Source organism: Ylistrum balloti, unplaced genomic scaffold (genome assembly GCF_031769215.1).
Source record: "Ylistrum balloti isolate Yb309-2 unplaced genomic scaffold, AGI_CSIRO_Ybal_v1 Utg370200, whole genome shotgun sequence".
Lineage (NCBI taxonomy): Eukaryota > Metazoa > Mollusca > Bivalvia > Pectinida > Pectinidae > Ylistrum > Ylistrum balloti.
In genome coordinates, this window is record NW_026782175.1 from 83,285 (window position 1) to 101,488 (window position 18,204).

At 37.7% G+C, this 18,204-nt stretch overlaps 1 protein-coding gene across 1 annotated transcript in view; it reads right to left on the bottom strand.

The window, feature by feature from the left end:
* LOC132551478 (uncharacterized) overlaps nt 1–15,092 on the bottom strand; it is a 71,519-nt gene extending 56,427 nt beyond the window's left edge. Inside the window, exons 1-3 of the mRNA XM_060215623.1 lie at nt 15,006–15,092; nt 6,138–6,266; nt 5,301–5,398 (exon numbers count right to left, since the gene is read on the bottom strand). Coding sequence (XP_060071606.1) covers nt 5,301–5,398; nt 6,138–6,266; nt 15,006–15,092 — 314 coding nt within the window. The remainder of the gene's footprint in view (nt 1–5,300; nt 5,399–6,137; nt 6,267–15,005) is intronic.
* Between the last annotated feature and the right edge of the window lie 3,112 nt (nt 15,093–18,204).

The following is an 18,204-nucleotide window of genomic DNA, read 5'->3' on the forward strand; positions in this document are numbered from 1 at the left end:
TGAGTATGAGGAGACTGATGACATCCGGCTTGGGCTGAACGCATATTATTGGTCAGAAAACGATGTTGTTTTAACTGTCTGAACATTTTCAATCCTACCTTGTCCCCATAAAAGCAGATGGTTTGTTCAGTATAGGCATGATCTTTCATGGTATCTGTACCCACCGCGGTATCCGAAGGTATTTAATGATAGATTGCCGAGAAACTGGAGTTTCGTGCCGCCGGTCGCCACTTCGACATTCCAGAGTGAAATATCAAGGCACGGAAGAAAGAAAAGACCGTCTAAAGTCCCAACCACTGACCAGAAGGGCTGACATAGGTGCGACAGCGAAACACCCAGAGATGGAGAGAGAGAGCTGTTCAACTTTGTATGCGATCGCCGATATCCCGGCATCGCTGCCAGTACAACAGAACTGCGCGTGCGGGTCATGCAGATTAAGAAAGGTCATGGGGTCACAAACTTTGGGCATCGGTGGGATTGGCTGTCCGCTTTATGAACAGAACGACAATCGCCTAAAAACTTCCGGATTCATTGAATTCCACGGATACATCATCAAAATGAGGCAGAAATTCAGACACTACTATAGCCCCGACTAATAGTAAGACCGACGGGAAACAAAAATAAATTCATCGTAATGCTAGCGTGAATGGCAGATGATTAAAACATTCGAAATTTATTTTATTTTATTTTTGTTGTTGTTTTTATCTCCAAACTATCATATAAGACCGACGACTTTTACATATAACTATGTGAAGGGAGGTAATCCAATATGGCGGATGCAGAACTCGGGAATGATAACCCCAGGAATGGCATGTACCTGCGTATAGTGCGCACCCCCTTTTTGACACGATAGTTTCAGCTTAAAAAAGTGCGCACTATACGCGAATATTTACGGTAATTACACCTATTTGCTGATTGGGTGAATTTTCATGGAGGAGATGCCAAAATCTACATCCTGAATAAGGAGGGGTTGCAAATATGATTGATTTAAATGAACAATAAACTTAAATTTATATTACAACAATTGCAAAACATAAGGAGTAGGACCCATTGATTCACTACCTATATAGAAACAGCGGCATTTTTCTCTACTTCTGATATAACTGTAAAATAAGTTACAGCAACTCTTACTGATCACTCTTGTTGGCTTGGATGTAAGTTTGTGAGGGGTCTTACTTTGGGAGGAAACTGAAGTACCCGTGATAAACCGACGGGGTCGGACAGATGTCCTTGTACCTTTTCATGTTCGTTACGGGAATCAAACCCAGAACAACTAGGCATCACCACTGCACCACCTGACCACTCTGGGCAGTGATATAGTACTTCTTTCTACAAAGACAATAACATATGTGAATGGGCTTATTACCAGACATGGGCTTTTTACCAGACATAGGCTTTTTTACCAGACATGGGCTTATTGCTGGACAAAAACAGAAAAGTTTACAACACTTTTATGCAAAATCAGTGAGTATACTTGTTACATCTATATACAGAAGTTTTTCTGTTCCTGTAGCAAATGAACAAAGGAAATACACTGAACAGCTGACCTAGTCAACACACACTGAACAGCTGACCTAGTCAACACACACAGAACAGCTGACCTAGTCAACACACATTGAACAGCTGACCTAGTCAACACACACTGAACAGCTGACCTTGTGAACACACACTGAACAGCTGGCCTAGTCAATACACGCTGAACAGCTGACCTAGTCAACACACATTGACCAGCTGACCTAGTCAACACACATTGAACAGCTGACCTAGTCAACACACACTGAACAGCTGACCTTGTGAACACACACTGAACAGCTGGTCTAGTCAATACACGCTGAACAGCTGACCTAGTCAACACACGCTGAACAGCTGACCTAGTCAACACACCCTGAACAGCTGACCTAGTCAACACACAAAGAACAGTTGACCTAGTCAACACACAAAGAACAGTTGACCTAGTCAACACACACTGAACAACTGATCTAGTGAACACACACAGAACAACTGACCTAGTCAACACACACTGAACAGCTGACCTTGTGAACACACACTGAACAGCTGACCTAGTCAACACACGCTGAACAGCTGACCTAGTCAACACACAAAGAACAGTTGACCTAGTGAACACACACAGAACAGCTGACCTAGTGAACACACACTGAACAGCTGACCTAGTGAACACACACTGAACAGCTGACCTTGTGAACACACGCTGAACAGCTGACCTAGTCAACACACAAAGAACAGTTGACCTAGTCAACACACACTGAACAACTGATCTAGTGAACACACACTGAACAGCTGACCTAGTCAACACACGCTGAACAGCTGATCTAGTGAACACTTCGTGCGAGTTAACAGGGTAGAAACGTTGTTAACATTTCAAAAATATTTTTTTATGTTGAAATAATTGCAAACTAAAATCCGGAAATTTGGAACATTAAATCACAAACTCCACAGCAGTTTGACATCTTGTACTCTACAGCTCTCACAAAAATGATATATGTTATATATATGCACCTCCCAGACTCTTAACTGCCATTCAGCTACTGGAGTATGATATAGCCATTTGTAAGATGTTTGAAGCATGTTTTAAAATATTATTTTTTAAACTTGACATACATACAAAAACGTTGTGTAATCTTGAGTCTGTAAAGTGTCAAGCTTTAATCTATCAATCATCCAGAAATAAACCAGTGTTTCACTAATGGAATCACCAATAAGACCATGTCTGCTAATAAGACCATGTCTGCTAATAAGCCCATGTCAAATATAGTTTAAAAGAAATATTGATAATTAATATTTCAATACCCAGCAATAAGCCCACCTCTTGCCTTTTGTTTTCAGGCTTTGAACATTTATTGAATGATATCATAAAATTGCAGGCTTGTGATACTGTACAGCTGAGAGTTATTTAAAACCAGTGTAATGAAGCATAGAGATTTGCAAAAATTTTCATACAAGCTACACAATTCTAAATATAGATCAGATCAATTTCAAAACTGACACAAAATTGGATCTCAATCCCTCCACCAAATCAAAAAATCTTTGAGGCAACCTGTTATAGAACATGAGGCCAGAATTTTGGAGCAAACTATTCAACAGAAAGTGCAGCAATGAGTATCAACAGAGAAATAAAACAGGTGTCTGGTATACCTGAAGTAATGTTTGTTGATTCCTTCAGAAAAAAGGAAAATTCGTGAATCTGAAAAACAACACTACAGGATGTCTGCTTCTTATGAACAAGACACAATAAATTGTCAACATCAGAATAAATAAGAGATACGAAATTGTCAAAATTAAGAGAAAAATGGTTTTTTACCGATTTCTACAGGAAGTGGCTACTTATTGCTACACAACAAGATGAGAGTGAGATATCAGTTAAGGACAGTGAGATGTAAGTTAGTGATAAAATGTTACATAATATGAATAAGTATCAAACTGTTATACAACATATATATAGCACACTGATCACCACCTACCTGCTTAACACTGAACACAATTTCCCAATTTAAATACGCACACCCTGAAAACCTTCAACACAACAGCTAAAGTTACTCAAATATCAGCTTATAAAAATCCTTAAGTTTACTGGCAAGGAAATAGCGATATCTAGGAAGTTTGTATGTAACACTTTGAAAGTGTAACACAGATAGCTCCGAGACTTGTTGATAAAAACAAGTAAGGTTACTGTCTTGTGTTGTTTGTTGGCGAGCATCGAAGTGCCTCCTAGGGCCAGAAACCAGATCAAACCCTGTTATCACCTCTAATACACATCCTAATGTGTTAGCTACAGGCTGATTATGTGAACACTTCAACTGTGTAACAATTGTGTACCCTGATTAAAATACTGCACATTTTTTTCCAAGTAAAAGCTTTTTTGTGTGTTAGGTATGAGTGTATAAGTTTCAATAAAAATCTAGATCAACCATAGATAGCTGAGCCGATGAACCAGAAAATATTTTATACACCTATGGGAATTTGTTAAATTCCTGCTTAAAATGAGATTTTTTGTAGACGACAAATAGGCTAAATTTTCATGGGTTATCAACTTTTTAATAAAAGAATTTAAAAGCAAAAAGTATTTGATTGTATGTATTTAAGTGTTTAATACAAAAAATTGAACAGCCTACGGCAATATGTCGGACAACACCCCACAGACTTCATGACTGATATCATCTAGAATTAACGTTTTATAATATATTTACAAACATGTGCACATTTAAAAATAAATATGGAATTTGATTTGAGTTTTCACTTCATATGAGATTTTATAGAATAAATCTTCAAATTTTTATTGTTGTGAGCCTTAGCAACCAAAACTCAAAACTTCAAGATGAGATTCATAAAAATTTGAACCAACTATAAACAAATTTACGATATCTTTTATCAGATAACCCAGAATAGAGGTTTTAAAGTAAAAATGTAAAAAAAGTGAAACGGAAACAGCGATTTTGTTGTGCCATTTTCAATTATAACGTAACATTATGGTCTATATATTATGACATCACAATGGATATCTGACTGGTACAACCAATGAAATATGTGCCTGGGTATATTACACCATATGACATAAGTGCAAAATTATAGGTGTAATCACCAGATAACAAGGAGATAGAATACTGTACTTATTCTGTAGTAAACAGCACACAACTTCTGTATCTAAATTAGTGAATAAACTTATTACAGGATTATAGAATACAAATTGTTGGTAACTCTATTGAACATCAACAGACACCCATCAACAGATACAGATACTGGCAGGCTTATTACCAGGCATGGCCTTACTGCCTGGTATATACGGTAAACATTTTTTTTTTAGAAAAGGAAGTTATACTCTGAAGTAAGGCCTACACTGTAAAACTGACCAAAAATATGCAAACAATTTGAAGAAACTACTTCAGAAATCAATTTTGTAAAAACAACTTGATTTTCCTTGAAACAAATATATCCATTTTAATTTTATATAAAAAAAAACCTTTTTTATTTAAAAATAATACATTTTTATTTGAACAAAAATACTTTTTGATTTGGAAACGCTAATAATATTTCATAATGACATCATCAAATCCTAACCATGTAATGTTTTTAATAAAATGTCTTTCAATACTACATTTAAATATACATTGCATTTACTTGTAGGTATTCATAAAGATATCTCTCGTGTCGTAGGGCGTGTGATTCGAAACCCTTCTATTGTAACTACACATGTGATGGGAACATTTTTCTCGTGTCATATATCACATAATCTCAGTCAGCTGTGAAAATATCTGGAAGGGAAATACACTGAAAAGTACACTAACTCTCGAAGTACAGCCTCCAGGATATAAATATCAGCATTTAAAGGGAGAGAACTCTTGGCAAACTGTAAAAACGTTGGCTTCACCTCTACAAATTGCTTCTATGGAACATTGATATTCCTAACATCAATTTGTTATAAACTGTTTATCAAATTGTTAAAACCTTCAAAAGTTTATCCTCTGTAGTGTAGATAGTATTGTCTGAAAATGTTAAACGATAAATTTTGGCCTAAATATACAGGAAAGCATCCTTCTTACACATAATTTCAAAACTGCAAGAAGTCTACCAGAAAAAGTACCTCAAGATATGTTTGAAGTTATTTATTAAAATGAGGTATGTTAAAGAAAAACTTCAAAAATGTTATTTTTTCAGCCTTAGTAGAAAATCTGAAACCAACTCTATAAAATCCTAGGCAGGAAAAAATCCTGTGCTTCACAGTGTGGCCAGCATGATAATTTTACACGGTTTCTTTTGCTGTTCAATTGTTTGTTTGGTTTATAACCCAATGAACAGTCATTTTGTGGCAGGGACTCCTTGTAATAGCTGGTGGCTGCCCCAATGAACAACATACTGGAGGCCCATTACAAGCCATCCAGAGCAATCAGGGTATAAGTGTCTTGCCCAAGGACACATCCACGTTAACACAAACCAGTCCCTTTCTATGTTTTCTTCAGAAACACAAACTGACACAGATAGTGAGCATCAAACCATGCACCTCTGATCTTCCTCTAAGGTTATGTAGGTCAACATTCTCACCAACAGAACTATTGGGTGTCGTGGTCCCTCTGATATTCTCATTCAGAGATTTATGAAGAAACTGCAGGGAAACAATCAAGTACCTTGTGTATGAGGTTAGTCTCTTGTAACCACGTACCTGTATTTCTTGTTCTCAGGCGACCTATACCAGGGGACGAGTTCAGTGCACTAAGACTGCTAGAGCGATTCCCTTCAGAAATCTTTGACAGAGTCTGAAATATAACATACATCATTTGAACATTTCTATTAAATCATAGCTGCCAATTATTATTTTCATATTCAAATATTTGAATTGTAACTCAATCCTGGTATTATTCTGAGATAGAAAGGAAAATATTTAAGATATCAAGTTGGTTATTTTTTTAAATACATAAATGAATTAAGAAAGGAATATATCTTGATCTCGGTGCAACAAGAACCAAACCAGGCCTGATAAATTTTAAACAATAAGAAATACAAGATCTATCGATGGAATGTCATTATAACATCTTCTCTCGATTAACAAAATACAAGTATTTGATATTTCTACACGGAAAGTGTTTTTACTGACATTTATAACAGTACATTAAACTGTGATGCCCTTGTCATCAACTCTTCAACTTTCCACTATTGAGGTGACCCCTTCTACTCACCATCTGTACAATACATAAACACTTTGAACAAAACCCAGATGATGACATTAAGAAGTCTGGTTCTTTTTTATCAAGATGCCCCGACCCGACCATGGATCAAACTAAAACAATATAAGTCATCAGAACAACAGCCTTTTCTTTTCTTCTCCGCTATCTCAGACCTGTCAACAGTAATACTATCAGGTCCTGGCTCTTTAACTGTTTAGTAGAGGGGAGGACTAGGGGTTAGTGGGGAGGGGGTAAGTCTATTGTAACAGGAGGGGTGTAAAGTATGGACTGGTCAGACTGTAGTGGGGGGGGGGCGCAGTATGTAGAGGGGAGGACTGAGGGTTAGTGAGGAGGAGGTAAGTCTATTGTAACAGGAAGGGTATAAAATATGGGCTGGTACAACTCTGTAGGAGGGGGGCGCAGTATGTAGAAGGGAGGACTGAGGGTTAGTGGGGAGGATGTAAGTCTATTGTAACAGGAGGGGTATAAAATATGGGCTGGTCAGACTCTGTGGGAGGAGAGGGCAGTATGTAGAGGGGAGAACTGAGGGTTAGTGGGGAGGATGTAAGTCTATTGTAACAGGAGGGGTATAAAATATGGGCTGGTCAGACTCTGTGGGAGGAGAGGGCAGTATGTAGAGGGGAGAACTGAGGGTTAGTGGGGAGGATGTAAGTCTATTGTAACAGGAGGGGTATAAAATATGGGCTGGTACAACTCTGTAGGAGGGGGGCGCAGTATGTAGAGGGGAGGACTGAGGGTTAGTGAGGTTAGGAGGGAAGTCTATTGTAACAGGAGGGGTATAAAGTATGGACTGGTCAGACTATGTAGGGGGCGCAGTATGTAGTGGGGAGGACAGAGGGTTAGTGAGGTTAGGAGGGAAGTCTATTGTAACAGGAGGGGTGTTAAGTATGGACTAGTATGACTCTTTGGTCAGGGAGGGCAGTAGGTCATAGTTATATGATGAGTATTTAACTATTAAGAAGAAAGGGAGAACTAAGGGCTATTGGGGATAGGATAAGGATGTTACCCAGGTATTTAAGGGAGAACTAAGGGCTACTGGGGATGGGATAAGGATGTTACCCAGGTATTTAAGGGAGAACTAAGGGCTATTGGGGATAGGATAAGGATGTTACCCAGGTATTTAAGGGAGAACTAAGGGCTACTGGGGATGGGATAAGGATGTTACCCAGGTATTTAAGGGAGAACTAAGGGCTATTGGGGATGGGATAAGGATGTTACCCAGGTATTTAAGGGAAGACTAAGGGCTATTGGGGATGGGATAAGGATGTTACCCAGGTATTTAAGGGAGGACTAAGGGCTACTGGGGATGGGATAAGGATGTTACCCAGGTATTTAAGGGAGGACTAAGGGCTATTGGGGATGGGATAAGGATGTTACCCAGGTATTTAAGGGAGGACTAAGGGCTACTGGGGATGGGATAAGGATGTTACCCAGGTATTTAAGGGAGGACTAAGGGCTATTGGGGATGGGATAAGGATGTTACCCAGGTATTTAAGGGAGGACTAAGGGCTATTGGGGATGGGATAAGGATGTTACCCAGGTATTTAAGGGAGGACTAAGGGCTACTGGGGATGGGATAAGGATGTTACCCAGGTATTTAAGGGAGGACTAAGGGCTATTGGGGATGGGATAAGGATGTTACCCAGGTATTTAAGGGAGGACTAAGGGCTATTGGGGATGGGATAAGGATGTTACCCGGGTATTTAAGGGAAGACTAAGGGCTATTGGGGATGAGATAAGGATGTTACCCAGGTATTTATGGGAGGACTAAGGGCTACTGGGGATGGGATAAGGATGTTACCCAGGTATTTAAGGGAGGATTAAGGGCTATTGGGGATGGGATAAGGATGTTACCCGGGTATTTAAGGGAAGACTAAGGGCTATTGGGGATGGGATAAGGATGTTACCCGGGTATTTAAGGGAGGACTAAGGGCTATTGGGGATGGGATAAGGATGTTACCCAGGTATTTAAGGGAGGACTAAGGGCTATTGGGGATGGGATAAGGATGTTACCCAGGTATTTAAGGGAGGACTAAGGGCTACTGGGGATGGGATAAGGATGTTACCCAGGTATTTAAGGGAGGACTAAGGGCTATTGGGGATGGGATAAGGATGTTACCCAGGTATTTAAGGGAGGACTAAGGGCTATTGGGGATGGGATAAGGATGTTACCCGGGTATTTAAGGGAAGACTAAGGGCTATTGGGGATGAGATAAGGATGTTACCCAGGTATTTATGGGAGGACTAAGGGCTACTGGGGATGGGATAAGGATGTTACCCAGGTATTTAAGGGAGGATTAAGGGCTATTGGGGATGGGATAAGGATGTTACCCGGGTATTTAAGGGAAGACTAAGGGCTATTGGGGATGGGATAAGGATGTTACCCGGGTATTTAAGGGAGGACTAAGGGCTATTGGGGATGGGATAAGGATGTTACCCAGGTATTTAAGGGAAGACTAAGGGCTACTGGGGATGGGATAAGGATGTTACCCAGGTATTTAAGGGAGGACTACGGGCTACTGGAGATGGAATAAGGATGTTACCTGGGTATTATAGGAGAAATGTTAAGCATAAACTAGTCAGATACTTCACTTGTCTCTCGATCATAGATTTTACGTTGGGTATTCGGTATATACACTTTTTCCACTGGCTTCAATTTTATCATCATATAATCCAGATTATAAGCAGCACCCTTTGTCCTCGCTAGTTGCGCATGTGGCTTAAATACTGATGCAGCTTATATGTGGACAAAAAAATTTGACAGGATGAAAAAAAAGGCATAAAAAGCGGAAAGTATACCAGTACATCAGTTGGATCCTGTACCAAGTTTTTTTAACAAGTACCTGTCCGTCAGATGATTGTGACTGAAATAGATAGTCTAGAAATGTCATTTGCAATTGTATACGGGATGATTTGAAGATTGATTAATGAAAATAACATTCTCATGGATCTAATTAATTATACCTTTAATATGAATCACAATAATATCTTTGGGACTTTCGCACTTACTTTGAAGCCATAGCGAAAGTTTACTATAGCCTTTTGCATCCTGGAATTGATAGGTAATTGGGTTATAGGTCAAATTCTAGAATGACCGCCATGCTTGTTTACGATATGAATGGCTTCATGTAACTTACAAGAAGAAATTATATGGGATTATAAGAATTTAGTAACCATGTAAGGGCCTTCGTTAATATCTAACAGAACTGACACTGATGGAGAGACTGTTTAGTCAACTGTACGTAACGTCAGGCCCTATCTCTGTGCGTCCACAATCTGTGAAGGCACCCAAGCCAAACAAGTTCAATATTTGCTATTCTATGTTTTTTGAAATGCAAGTACATCAAAACACTAATGGATCATCTGTGTATAATTCATTTTCAAACTTGTATGAAATATTTCACTGATGATTTTGATAAATTGCCTTCCATTGTCTGTTATATCAACAAAATTTGGTCAATGTAACACTTCGTAAGAACTGCCTCTCGTGATCTGTTACCAGTATGTCAAACAACAACTAAAGTGGTCACTATATCATAAGAAAATGCAGCTTATATTATATGTGGATCAAATCGGAAAAATCACTAAAAACTGCATATATACCAGCGTGGCTTATAACCTGGAAAATATGGTACTTCATTGGGCTGACTTTGTGTTGATTTTATAATTTGAAGAAAAATTTCATTTTGTTCAGCTGATAACAACACACCTATTATGACGCAATCTGGGCTGTGCGAACATTTGTAAATCAATCTAGCTAGATCTATAAAGAATTTCTGCAAATTAAATATCATAGTGTACGATTTCCATAAGAACATAAGTAGATGATTTGTACAGTTTTCTTTAAAACTTTCTATAAAATCTCAACTTGTGTGAAGTATCCCTTTAACTTGGCATCTTATTCATTGAACATTGATGAAAATATGGGTCAAGGTAATTTCTTTTAACAAAATATGTCGAACTTGATGTCAACAAGCTTCTGGATGAAGTTGTCTCAACAAATTTGACCCTCATGATCATGAATATAGGACCTGTGTATTTCATTTCTCCCACTTTAAAGGACTAAATGTCATCAAACTGCTGTTTAGATATCACTATTATGTGTCTTTTCATTACTGGATTAGCAAAGTTTGCTGATCTCTTCCAAGAAACTACCAGCCTAATATTATGACTCTTTACTAAATGGTTTTAAAGAAGAAGTTGTCTGATGAAAAGTTTTAGGACAGCAAAAAGATGACAAAATACCATGGACTTAGGTAGATGAATTCATTATATATATGTCTATGATATACCCTGTACTTACATCGTAAATATGTGATATAAACGTTATATTGTACACTTTTATTACATTATCTTGTAAGTGTATTTGGTGGATAAGAACTTGCCTTCCACTCTAGTTAATCTATCCGATAAAAAACTGTTGTTGCCTGGTTTTTAAGAATTTCTTAAGTACTTCAGTTATTTATGACTTGAAACCGACCAATTTGTTTACACAAGTTTAGACTTCAAGTTTTGATATTCACATCAACATATGGTAGATTCAACAAACATTTTCTATAATGTACATGTTGTGATGATACACATCTAGGTGAAAAAGACCCTATCTCTAAACCATAGCAAATCAAAATTAATAAAACTGTACTTTGCACTGTTTGCTTCAAGATTGGTTCCAAATAAAACACACAATAACTGTCTGTAAAATGTCAACAGGGGGGTGGAAAAACATGATACAAGGTGCAGGTTAAGGCGTTTCAGTGAGATGGCACTATAAAAGTGTAAGTTAAGTGGTCCAAGTATCCATGATCATTTGGGCCCTAATGACCTTTTATGTGTTGAAGGGTCGTTAAGAATGTAATAATAAACATATTCATATGACCTTATATGTTGGGAAGGTACGACAAACCTCAAAAAAAAGTAAAATAAAGTCAGATAAAAACATTATGAAAAGGTAAACAGCTCTTCAAGATAAAAGACGTCAGTCAAGATACCAAGAGAAAAACACCAGACCAGTGACATCAAACTACAAGCATCGGACCAGTGACATCAAACTACAAGCATCGGACCAGTGACATCAAACTACAAGCATCGGACCAGTGACACCAGACTAAAGACACCAGATCAATAACACCAGAACAGTGACACCAGACTAAAGACACCAGATCAATAACACCAGAACAGTGACACCAGAACAGTGACACCTGACCAGTGACACCAGACCAGTAACACCACACTATTAACACCTGACCAGTGACACCAGACCAATAACACCAGACCAGTGACACCAGACTAAAGACACCAGATCAATAACACCAGAACTGTGACACCAGAACAGTGACACCAGACCAATGACATCAGACCAATACCACCAGAACAGTGACACCAGACTAAAGACACCAGATCAATAACACCAGAACTGTGACACCAGAACAGTGACACCAGACCAATGACATCAGACCAATACCACCAGAACAGTGACACCAGACTAAAGACACCAGATCAATAACACCAGAACAGTGACACCAGACTAAAGACACCAGATCAATAACACCAGAACTGTGATACCAGAACAGTGACACCAGACTAAAGACATCAGACCAATAACACCAGAACAGTGACACCAGAACAGTGACACCAGACTAAAGACACCAGATCAATAACACCAGAACTGTGACACCAGAACAGTGACACCAGACCAATGACATCAGACCAATACCACCAGAACAGTGACACCAGACTAAAGACACCAGATCAATAACACCAGAACTGTGACACCAGAACAGTGACACCAGACCAATGACATCAGACCAATACCACCAGAACAGTGACACCAGACTAAAGACACCAGATCAATAACACCAGAACAGTGACACCAGACTAAAGACACCAGATCAATAACACCAGAACTGTGATACCAGAACAGTGACACCAGACTAAAGACATCAGACCAATAACACCAGAACAGTGACACCAGAACAGTGACACCAGACTAAAGACACCAGATCAATAACACCAGAACTGTGACACCAGAACAGTGACACCAGACTAAAGACACCAGATCAATAACACCAGAACTGTGACACCAGAACAGTGACACCAGACTAAAGACACCAGATCAATAACACCAGACCAGTGACTCCAGACTAAAGACACCAGATCAATAACACCAGAACAGTGACACCAGACTAAAGACACCAGATCAATAACACCAGAACTGTGACACCAGAACAGTGACACCAGACTAAAGACACCAGATCAATAACACCAGAACAGTGACACCAGACTAAAGACACCAGATCAATAACACCAGAACTGTGACACCAGAACAGTGACACCAGACTAAAGACACCAGATCAATAACACCAGACCAGTGACACCAGACTAAAGGCACCAGATCAATAACACCAGACCAGTGACACCAGACTAAAGACACCAGATCAATAACACCTGACCAGTGACACCAGACTAAAGACACCAGATCAATAACACTTGACCAGTGACACCAGACCAATAACACCTGACCAGTGACACCAGACTAAAGACACCAGATCAATAACACTTGACCAGTGACACCAGACCAATAACACCTGACCAGTGACACCAGACTAAAGACACCAGATCAATAACACTTGACCAGTGACACCAGACTAAAACATCAGCCCAGTGACACCAGATCAATAACACCAGACCAGTGACTCCAGACTAAAGACACCAGATCAATAACACTTGACCAGTGACACCAGACCAGTGACATTTCCCTGACCAGATTTTAAGGTATGCCTAAGGTGACAGATTATTTTCCCTATCAATGCCTCATTACCACTTCCCTGATAAATCAGCATCAGGTTCACTCTCTTGCCTTATCTCTGTCCCAAAATAACCGTGTGTTCCTCTGAGAGGTATTTACAGTTAGATATACATGTGTGTTCTGGATTTAAACACCGACAGTTTCACCTCAAACTTAAAGAGATGTCTGTCTACATGTTTATATGTGTCTAGAAAGTTTTACAAAATTGTCTAAAATAAAAAAGTTTCAAGCAGGAAAAATTCTCTTTAACCTCTGAGCATGACATTGATCTTGTTTAAGTGGTGTATACCATCAAATTATCTGAACTCTAGCAAAGCATTACATCAGTGATAATGCATATTTGACCTTTGACCTGTATTAATCACCTGACTTAAGATGAAGAAATGAATAATTAAGAACACAAAAATAGTGTGTTTCTCGTAAGTTTGCAAATGTTTTACTGAAATCATTTGTGGTAGTTATAATTCCCCATAACATTGTGATTTTCCAAAAATGTTTTGCCTCCAAGTCATTTTTCATAAAAAATAGTCAGCCAAACACACATCCATTCCGCTGCATTTGTAATTAAATACAAATCACTGATATTATTGTGTATTGTTCTTTTTCATTAAAATTCATATAATTTCTCATTTGTAAACTTTAAATTATGATTGTAACCAAGTAAAATTATTGTTTTATGTAATTTTTGATGAACAATTCAGAAAAAATTTATACAATCTTTAAAATAGAATACAGTATGATTTTCTACATTTTCCAAAATTGCATTAAAGTTTTCCACACTGAAAAAATTGAATCTCGAAATATACAAAAGAAAAACACTGTTGGCTTTAAAAGCGGTTTAAATGGCAAAGGACACAGATACCCTCTTCTTGCTGTCAAAAACTTTTTTAAAGCTGTATCACCTGCTGAAGAATGAATATTTGTAAAAACATCTCCCATTCAGACTAAAAAGAATGAATATTTGTAAAAACATCTCCCATTCAGACTAAAAAGAATGAATATTTGTAAAAACATCTCCCATTCAGACTAAAAAGAATGAATATTTGTAAAAACATCTCCCATTCAGACTAAAAAGAATGAATATTTGTAAAAACATCTCCCATTCAGACTAAAAAGAATGAATATTTGTAAAAACATCTCCCATTCAGACTAAAAAGAATGAATATTTGTAAAAACATCTCCCATTCAGACTAAAAAGAATGACAATCACAAATCGGTTTATTTCAAAACTATTGAAAAATAAAAAGTTTTTTTCATTAACCTTGCATCTATTGATTGAAGGACAAATAAATTGACCTTTTGTGTATTTGAAGGACAAACAATGATAAGAATCAGAATTTCACGAGGATAAAGAGTTAAGAAGATGAAAGAGGAAAACAGAGTACACAGACAAAAATCACACTATATTGGTCCACATCACCTCAATGTACCTATATCTTCAATCATCCATTTCCTCCGTGCGTCTCCCTAACGAGGTTTCGACACCGGTGAAAAGTTCAACTTACCTGTACTCTTTGGAAGACAAATCCCTTCCGTCGAACTGCCTGTCGGCGTTGGAAACGTGAAGAATCATCCTCGGAAACACTTCCCATTTTGATTTGAGGAAATGAGATTCTCACAAATGAAACCATGTACTTTTTCTATTGTGTTAACCCCTAAAAAAATACAAAATATATCAGAATATACTTTGAAAGCATTTAGGTCAGCAAATGTCACACTATGTCCCAGAAAAGATACCATTACAAAGTGTTACAATATTTGAATATACTTTCAAATTTAACTGAAATTCACATCTCTTCGGAAGTTCTCAATAAAACATTTCAGTCATGTATAGATATTTACCTGTAACATATAGGTCTAACTGTGTATATCTGCGTACAGGTAATTATCCTATTTCAGCATGACATGAAGTATATTCAAAATTTTCACTGAACCATGACAATATGTAAACACGCACATTTTACACCCATCCTAAAGATTTTACATCTTGTTTCCACGGAAACCTGGTACAAATTTCACTTAACCTTCATTTATGATTTTTCTGATAGCAGAACTTAATCAACCCTGCTTGGTAATATCCAGGTGAGATTTAAATGTAAAAATATCATTTATAACCTACCTTTCTTGGGTGTAACTTTCCAAAGAGCAGGTAGGTGAATGAAATTTTACGTATACATAAAATTAAGCCTAACTGAAGTATAGCACAAAAACAGATCCATGAATCATCATATTTCACAAACATCAAAATAAGTTAAAAGAATTTATAAAGTTTGAACTCAAACTGACAGTATTTTGCAGGTAAGACTTGTTTATACCTGTAGGTATAATATAAGTAAATGACAACTACACGAATTTGTTATGAACTAATTTCAATTTACAACTATACACACATCAGATATCAGGACTAAATTAGTCTCGTCACATTAAATGATACTAACCCGTAATGGAATGTAACACTCCCAATTAAAACTTCTTCACATCTGAAGACAAATCCGCACGCAACAGGAAATCGCACACATTGACGACATCGTGAAATAGCTGAAATAACGACAATTTTACTCCTCTTCAATATTCACGCCCACAAGACAAACTCGTCCGCTCCTCGAGAGTAAAGATAAGCTGTAACCTTACCTATAGCTCTTACAGTGGCATGTGGTTTGTCTTGATCAAATATTAGTTTATAAAAAAAAAAGTGTTTACTGTTGAAAAGAATACGACTCGTTCACTGCTTTTTGATTATAAACAAGTTGACAATGCTTTAAATATCCGAACTATTTTGTAACGTGTTATTTCATTGGACAAACTTCATCCGGGCTGCTGTCACTTAATTGACTTGACCACCACCCTCAAATTAACGAAAAAAATAACTGTTTTTCATCTGAATAGCTTACAAGAATAAAAACTTTCTGTAGGCATTAACTCAAATATTACCTTCAGTGATCTTTCAAGAAGTTAATGATGTATGATAGGGTTTAACCCAGTGGGCAGTTTAAGGTGCACAGTATCAGTCTGCTTAATAAGAACTTGAAATAGTTTAATTTCTGCGCCGCTTTTTCTCCGCGGTCGTGATATTCAACAGCTCGCTGAAATGGGAAACAGCGCGAAGGAATAAATGAAAAGTTATACATATATATAATTTGAAATAAAAGTGAATTTTTCTAAACAATTCACTACAGACTGGCGATAATTTGTAATCATGTAGCGATAGTATTGCCTATATCTACGTCCCTGCCTGTACGCGCGCAGTGTCTCTATGATTTGTTCATTGCCTGGTTCAGAAGGTCAAATAATTAGAGACGATGACATTGCTTCCTCCTTAAAATAAACATGAAATGACAAGTCCATCTTTGTTAATGTGTTTGGTTGTAAGTTGACCATAACAATAAGAGATTGTCCTAACGGCTGAAATGATTTCCGGACAATTTTGACAATTGGCCAATCGAGTTTCCGGCTAGAGAAGTAATAGAAAATAAGATATAGCCAAGATCACGGAATTTCTCTACTGTATGACATGTGTATTCATTGACTGAAGAATATCTACTAATTATCATACATATTAAGATGTAAATAACAGGGGCGTTGTCAGAGTAGTATAGAGGCGGATGTATCATCGTATATTCTTGTTTACTGTCCGAACCGCGTAAATCCGAACTCGCTGTAAGGAGGGGCGGGGGCGCGATGGTCCTGCGACATTCTTCCCCGTTAAAAAAACAAACGAATATCGCGACTCTCTGGAACTCTCTTTCGTGTAATCTGAACAAAATTTAGACATCATTTAACTATTCAAAACTGCAGACTTAATTACTTATTCAATTATTTTTCCCCAAAGACACATGGTTTAGAAACAAAATGTCTTGCCGTTTTCTCTCTGTCTCTCTGTCTCTGACTCTCTCTCTCTCTCTCTCTCAGGCAAGTGACCCCATACCTTTTCACGTCAGTTCACTTTGTTGACACTGCACCACTCGCACAACAAGACATATGTGCATGTATGCTGTTTTATAAATAGATGCGATAGTTAATAGGTCACAAAAACATTGAATTAAGTTGAATCGGTACCTTGCAGGAAACTCGTGAAAGATAAGAGGTGTCCCTTATTCCAGTTTGGAGTCGTGAACTATTTATTACAGTTCTGACTTAGAAGTTTGCACTCGTCCGCTGAAAGGCCAAACGGCCATAATAGTGAACGTAAAATCCGATAAATAAATAAATAAATAAATAAAAGTTCGCCAATTGAAAGCATTATATCAAGATCACCACAATCAAAACCAGTCAGTAGAAGACTGAGGATGAAAAGTCGATAACCAACAGGTGTTTAAGACTTGTTTGGATTATAAATATGATCGCTGTGTAACTTTTAACGGATGTTTTGTTTCGGGTAATAATTTCAGAGTCAACTGGAAAGGGTCTTTTTTTAGATTGTTAACAAGTAACGGTAGATTCTGAGTGAGGAATATTGATTCCATCCTAGTTTCAATAATCTGAATTTAGACTCCATCTGCTTATCAAATTAGAAAAAAGACACGGATTCACAGGAGTGCTATACCGAACTATCAAAATTATATTTATGTATACAAAGAAAGAGTGACGTGTTAGTGTTTTCGACTGATTTTTGTTATGGCTTCAGTGATCCAAGGGAGATAACCGATGTTATGCGCTTTCATTTTCTCTAATGTCAATGTAAGGGTCCCAGTATAGTAACTTCAC